This window comes from Ascaphus truei, chromosome 1, assembly GCF_040206685.1.
Source record: "Ascaphus truei isolate aAscTru1 chromosome 1, aAscTru1.hap1, whole genome shotgun sequence".
NCBI lineage: Eukaryota > Metazoa > Chordata > Amphibia > Anura > Ascaphidae > Ascaphus > Ascaphus truei.
Window position 1 is genome coordinate 366,344,217 of NC_134483.1, and position 7,079 is coordinate 366,351,295.

Here is a 7,079-nt window from a genome sequence, read left to right on the forward strand (position 1 = left end):
AACAGCTGGATAGAAAAAGCACAACTAACTCGTTTGTAAAAATACGTCGCCATGGAGGATATTGCCTTTTATGTAACGTTGCCTAGTAATGCGTCATACGAAACGTTCCCCCAAAATGACATTTCTAATTATACGACAAAACTAGCCAAGCCCATTATTTTAAAAGGTTAATGGGAGGTTACTTTAACAGAAATACAGTATCCGCATACTTGGAATACATTTGAAAATGTGGACAGTAACGTATCTGTAACACAACTAAGTCCGCAGATATGGAACGCTGCGCCAGACAGCACAATACATGTATCACGGCTAAACGCAATTAAATCAAATTTCATGGTAAAATCGGGGTATTATAGTGATATTAATGAATTGGTTAGGTCTATTAATGAGGCGATGGCCATCAGCAAAGTGAAATTGAAATATGACGACTTTGAAAGAACGCTTTACAGCCTCAGAGCGTATGATGAACATTCTAGACCTGGATTCTAATAATATCGATAAAATTGAAAAAAGGGCTAAAAAAAAAAAACGGCTTTTATACAATATTTGTTTATACCGACATCATTATGCATCAATGCGTAGGGCACAGTTTTGTCCCACTACTGCGTACCGTTGAAATCACTGGCAATAATAATGATATCATTACGCAGCGCTACATAAAACCTGATTACATACCCGTCAGTAAATATCACATTGATTGCATTACAATCGAGATAAAGAACGACCAAAATAAGAACGTCTCATTCAAGTACGGGAAGTCCATTGTAAAACTACACTTTCGTCCGCGCAAAGGCTCTTTGTATTGAAGGGGCCGGCAACATGGTGGCTGTTAAAAATTATGGAGAACCACAGGTTTACAGTATGTATTATAGGGCACAAGCGGGAAATGGCTTACAGGGTTTTCATGGGAGCCCTTATATGTACGGTCGTGGATTAGCAGGCGTTTTCCGCAGTCTGTTTAGGCGGGCGGTGCCGCTACTCAGACGCGGCTTTGATATTGTAAAACCTCATGTAAAAACTGCAGCACTAAATATCGCTAGAGACGTTGTAGGGCGTGTTTCAACCGCGGTGACGATTAAAATGGGTTGTGCAGCACAAGATGGGTCCGGTCTCGTGTACATCAGTAGAAGCAGTGCTAAAGGCAAACGCAAGCGCAGCGTTGCATTCCCACCCAGCACAACCCGTTATCAAAACAAAAAGAGCAGTCGCAACGTCAGAAAGAAGAAAAAAACCTCACGACGGAACTTAAACAACATCTTTTGATTCATTTGACAAGACAAAAAAAAGTTATTTCATCATGGCGTTTATTCACAACAACTCCATAGAAAGCGCAAATCTGAACTGGATATCTTTGAAATACAGCCTACACAGACGAGCATAGAAAAAAGTCTGTATGTGGAAATACAGCCGTTGGCCGCCCTTTCAGAAACGGCTGCGTTGGAATTTTATATCGCTGGCAGCGGGGAACATTATTTCGACCTAAATAATACTTTGATTTACATTACGTGTAAGATCGTCAAACAGGACAATACACCGATTGCTGATGGAGCACGCGTGAGTCTAATCAATTATTCGATAGCAACGCTTTTCAATCAGTTAGATGTGACTTTGGGGGACAGACTCATATCGCAATCCAATAATCTGTACGCATATCGGGCGTATATTGAAACAATTCTGAACTATAGCGCTGATGCATTATCCACGCAGTTTACCACCGGCTTATTTTACAAGGATACAGCGGGGCAACACCAAACCCGCACAGTGGGAGGTGATAACCAGGGCTTTACAAAGCGTTCCCAAATGACAGAGCGTGGTAAAGCCGTTGAATTACTAGGACATCTACATAGCGATATATTTTTTCAAGAGAAGCTTATACTGAACGGTCTGGACTTAAAAATTAAACTCACTAGAAATAAAGATACATTTTGTTTAATGTCTGCTGGGGCTGAGCCGTTTAAGATTCAAATTCTAAACGCATCGCTGTTTGTCAAAAGGGTGCAAATTGCACCGGCAGTGCGCATAGGTCATGCGCAGGGGCTTTTAAACGGCAACGCAAAATACATTATCGACCGTGTGGGGATGAAAATTTATAGCATCGCGGTCGGAAGCCGCGTATGCAATCTAGAAAACCTGTTTTTGGGTCAGTTACCCAAACTGGTCATTATAGGATTAGTTGATAATGACGCTTTTTCTTGTGCTTACGATAAAAACCCCCTTTGTTTCAAACACAACCATGTGAATTTTGCAGCACTGTATTTAGACGGTGAACAAATACCGACAAAACCGTTTCAAACAGACTTTGAGAATGCTAATTCTATTAGAGAATACATGGCACTGGTACAAATTGCCGGTAAACAAAATGCAGACGCTGGATTTCTCATTAATCGTGAAGAGTATGTTGAGGGGTACACGCTGTTTGCGTTTGATTTGTCACCCGATCAGGAACGCGGTGGACACTTCTCACTAATTCGCAATGGAAACCTGAGGGCTGAAATACGCTTTTCAAGGGCTCTGGATAGAACCGTTAATATTATTGCGTACAGCGTTTTTGATAACGTTATTGAGATAAACCAGAGAAGAGAAGTGTTATATGACTTTCTCTGCATAAAAAAAAGAATGAATACCGTTCAAATAACGCAGCTTTTAAGCGCCGATCGATTCACCGGTGGACTGTTTCAAGGAGTTTACCCCTGCGATTTATTACCCCGTCGCGCGCTGACAAGTGCACCCACAGGTTTCATCATAAATACACATCCTCATAACGGTCCTGGTGAGCACTGGTTGGCGATTTTTTTTGATACAGATGGTTCTGGACATTTTTTCGACTCATACGGATTATCACCAAAAAGTGAACTCTTTCCTAAAGAAATTTTACAATTTTTAAATACGAACGTGAAACGCATAACGTTTCAGAACGCACAGTTGCAAGATACTTTGTCGTCTGTCTGCGGTGAATTTTGTATTTTTTTCATTCATCATATGTGTAAAGGTTTAACATTTGAAGAGATCTTAAAAAGTTTCACTAATGATTTTTAAAAAAATGACCGCATAGTCGCTAATTTTGTGAGAAAGCGTATGAGCCATTTAAAGCGGCGATATGTACACATTGACTGTACACAGAAATGTGTGGCCTGTTATAAAAATATATAATGCCATTTTTTAAAAAACATGTGTCTGATATGTACTGTGTAATCAAAGCCTAATTATATTATACAATGCCAACAATGTCTCGGTTTATTTTATTTTTATGGTCTTTTACAGCACTTTGATAATATAGATAAGTTAGAGCAAAAAAATAAATAAAAATATATATATTTAATAAACCAGAAGTGTTGCCTATAAACAGACCTTATAATAATTAAAACTATTAAACAAAGAACAAGACAGCCTCAAGAGGAGTGGTCAGACCCCCTAGCCCTTGAAGGTGGAGCTACGAAGTGTTAGATCCTCAAGAAAAAACTATTTAAGAGGTTGCTTTGAAATGCTTGTCTCTAGCTCCATTGCTCTTGAGTGCCCGTCTATCCAAGCTGTGCCTAGCAGTGCTCTGAATATAACGGCCATGGTGAGTAAACATAATATTTATTGTATTGTTTTATTCATGTATGTCTTTTTTTTCAAAATAACAGATAACGTATTTATTTTTCTAAAAGTTTACACATGTGATAATATAGTATAGCCTATAGCGGCTAAGACCGTAATATATTATTTTATGTTGTGATGTTGATTGTGTTTTTATGTATTCTATATGTAATACCTTGCCTATTGTTTTATTCATATATGTCTTTTCAAATTAACATTTAATGTTTTTTTTCTAAAAAGTGGCCCCGTTGATAATATAGAACAGCCTGAAGAGCCTAAGGCCGTAATATATTATACCTAAAACTGTGATATAATATACCTAAACCCTTGATATATTATTTTATAGAATGCTAATTAGTGTATTTTAATGGCATTGAATGTATTTTTATGTAGTCTTTATGTAATATACAGGGCCTTTTTTTTATTAACGTATATTGAGTGTATTGTTTTATTCATATATGTCTTTTCAAAGTAGCATTTAATGTATTTTATTTTTCTAAAAAGGGGCCCCCGTGATAATATAGTATCATCTATTTTATATCATGATATTTAGTGTATTTTAATAGCATTGACTGTTTTGTTTTTTGTCCATTTTTTTATTAGACTATATTGAAGGCATTTTAATGATAATTTTTAAAGGCCTAGAATTGATTGTACTTTATAATACATGCAGGCTGACCGCTTCCAAAAAAATATTGCCGAAAATACACAGGGGAGTTCCACAGAGGCAGACCAAGATTGTAAGAATCTACAGAGACCGCTTAAGCCTGCACTATTTTATTATGCTAACATACTAAATGTTTAGACTGTTTTTATACACTTTTAAAAATATATATATATTTTTTTTTTTTTGTAATTTTCTTTCATGTAGTTTTGGCTGCTGCACTTCAAGCCGAGCGGGTGGCTAATGACGATTATACGCTTCTATATAACGATCTAGACTGCCGAGTTGGAAAACCGGTCACCGATGGTGCGTATTTATATAAAAACGGATGCAGATACTTTTTTTTACTTTTAAAGTCGCCTGTGTACATGAATAACCGCCTGTATGCGGTCTTTTATGTCGTACAGAACAAACAAAGGCGGGTACGGAAAACGGTGTACGCGCTGTCAAATGTTCGACCAAACAACACAGTCCTGAACCGTCCATAATGACAAATCAAAAACGGGGTATGTATGACAATGTATCGTTGTTATATTCAAAACATTTTTTTTATAGCCAACATTAGGGGTCATGCAGCCACAATAATTGTGTAGTTATTTTTTTATTTTTAAATGATGCTGTCTATTATAAAACTTTTTAATAATGAGGACATTATTCACAGCTTCAAAAATGCACAGGCACCAAAGCGTTAGAAGCCCAAAAGTCGCCGCTGAAATGCAAATCCAGAACAAGAAACCACGGGCCCCACAACCTGAAAAGCCTGGTGAGTATATTGTGTTGTTGAGCTTTTGAAGCAGCTATATAAGCTCTGTCAAACGTTCGACCAAACAGCACAGCCCTGAACCGTCCATAATGACAAATCAAAAATGGGGTATGTATGACAATGTATCGCTGTTATATTTAAAACTAACACTATAGACATGTTTTGAACTTATTTAAAACTTTATAGATTACGGCTGTAATTATATATCTAAGTGGACTAAGAGAGTGTTTCTATTCATTTTATTACACTTTTTTTTTTATAGCCAACATTAGGGAGCATGCAGACACAATAATTGTGTAGCTATTTTTTATTTTTAAATGATGCTGTCTATTATAAAACTTTTTAATAATGAGGACATTTTTCACAGCTTCAAAAATGCGCCGGCCCCAAAGCGTTAGAAGCCCAAAAGTCGCCGCTGAAATGCAAACCCACAACAAGAAACCACGGGCCCCGCAACCTGAAAAGCCTGGTGAGTATATTGTGTTGCCATTCAAGCAGCTATATACGTGGTGTTGTGTAATGTAGTACTACCATAGAGCCTCAAGCTGTCCGGACTTTAATCTATTAATGAAATGAGCTGACAGTATTTTTTTGTTGTTGATGTTTTTAGCCTCAAAGACGACCGTAAGGCATGCCACTAGACGTGTTCCTGATAATTGTAACCCAGCACACGACAATGAGCAGCCCAGCACATCAAAAGCGTCGTACGGTGTAAAGCGACCAACAACAACGGTTACTGTTACAATCGAACCACCACCAGCTACAATGTTGAACTCCCCAACAGCAACGGCTGATATCATTTCGCGTGCCACCGGCGGTGAGTCAGCACGCATAAACACAACACCTGTATCAGGCCGGCAACAAGCCAAGTTGGAAAATATATTGCGTAGAATTGACTTTGGCAGACGCCCACGTGTAAATGACCCTGCTGTTGCACAGCCAACAAATAAAAGACGAAGGGTTCCTTTACAGGACATCACACCGGTCACAAACAGTAAAAGCCAAGGGTTTCCTTTACAGGACATCACGACTGTCACAAACAATGATCATGGGGCGCAGAAAATCATCCACTTTTTCATCCACTTAAATAATGTGATATATATATATATATATACACACACTGGCGACACACTTTATTCGAGCTCGGCTAGTCCCACGAATTCGGGTATACCCGGGTGTATTGAGGTTTGTGACTGTTTTCTGCCCGAGTGCATTGGGTTATTTTCCAGGCAGGGATTGAAGCATTTTATTCCCGCTGGCTGCAATACTGCACAGTATATATATATATACTGCATTACAATTCATGAATTTATGCCATCTGGTAGACACGCGAAGCATTGCAGCCTATTAAATCCTAATCATTATCATTTAACAGATCAGCCGCCCGTCAGCCAGGCATGAACCCAGGCTGGGAAGGCAAACGCAACGGGGCTTGTCAGAGGTGAGGAGCGGCGCATTCCAGGTATCTGCCAGGTACATACTGGGTATTTGCTCGAATAAAGTGTGTCGGTGCAGTAGCTCATTTGCCCATTAAAAATAAAACATTATAGAATGTTTTTCTGTATACCATGCATATATATGTCAATAAAATACAAGTTATAAAAAAAAAAAAAACATTATCCAGCCAGCTTAAAGTAAATTAAAGTTGCACTTACCCCTCCTCGTCTTCCTCTTTGTCCTCTGTGGAAGCAACATAACAAAAAAAACAAAATAATGGTCACTAACCCCTTAAACAACTTTGTGGTTAGTAGCCGCTATAGTAATTAAGGAATAAACACCCCTCCCCGCTATCCACCCATGACACCTAACCATCCTCCACGGGGCAACTATCCCCACCCTCTACCCATTGATTGACAAAGTGGTACATCATGTCCATATAATATGGGCATGATTTGCCACTATAGCAGTTCATGGGCAACCCAAAAAAAACAATTGCCAAAATACAAAGTAATAAAATAAAAAACAGCACCCATAAACACAATTAAAAAATTCAAGCATCAAAAAAACACAATTAAAAAAACCCATTAATAACGATAGGGGTACCCCGCTACAGCTAAATGATACGTAAAAAAA

At 38.3% G+C, this 7,079-nt stretch overlaps 1 protein-coding gene across 1 annotated transcript; it reads left to right on the plus strand.

Moving 5' to 3' along the window:
• Nucleotides 1-393: 393 nt before the first annotated feature.
• LOC142499422 (uncharacterized protein F54H12.2-like) lies at nucleotides 394-4,731 on the plus strand. Its single transcript, XM_075608796.1, has 4 exons — nucleotides 394-458; nucleotides 1,326-2,537; nucleotides 3,496-3,562; nucleotides 4,600-4,731. The coding sequence occupies exons 1-4, from the start codon at nucleotides 394-396 to the stop codon at nucleotides 4,729-4,731; spliced, it is 1,476 nt and encodes a 491-aa protein (XP_075464911.1).
• The last annotated feature ends 2,348 nt before the right edge of the window (nucleotides 4,732-7,079 follow it).

Coding starts and splice junctions, on each gene's coding strand:
- LOC142499422 (XM_075608796.1), top strand. CDS start 394: ATGGCCATCAGCAAAGTGAAATTGAAATATGACGACTTTGAAAGAACG. Junction 459..1,325: donor ACGCTTTACAGCCTCAGAGC/GTATGATGAACA, acceptor ACAACTCCATAG/AAAGCGCAAATCTGAACTGG. Junction 2,538..3,495: donor AGAACCGTTAATATTATTGC/GTACAGCGTTTT, acceptor GCTTGTCTCTAG/CTCCATTGCTCTTGAGTGCC.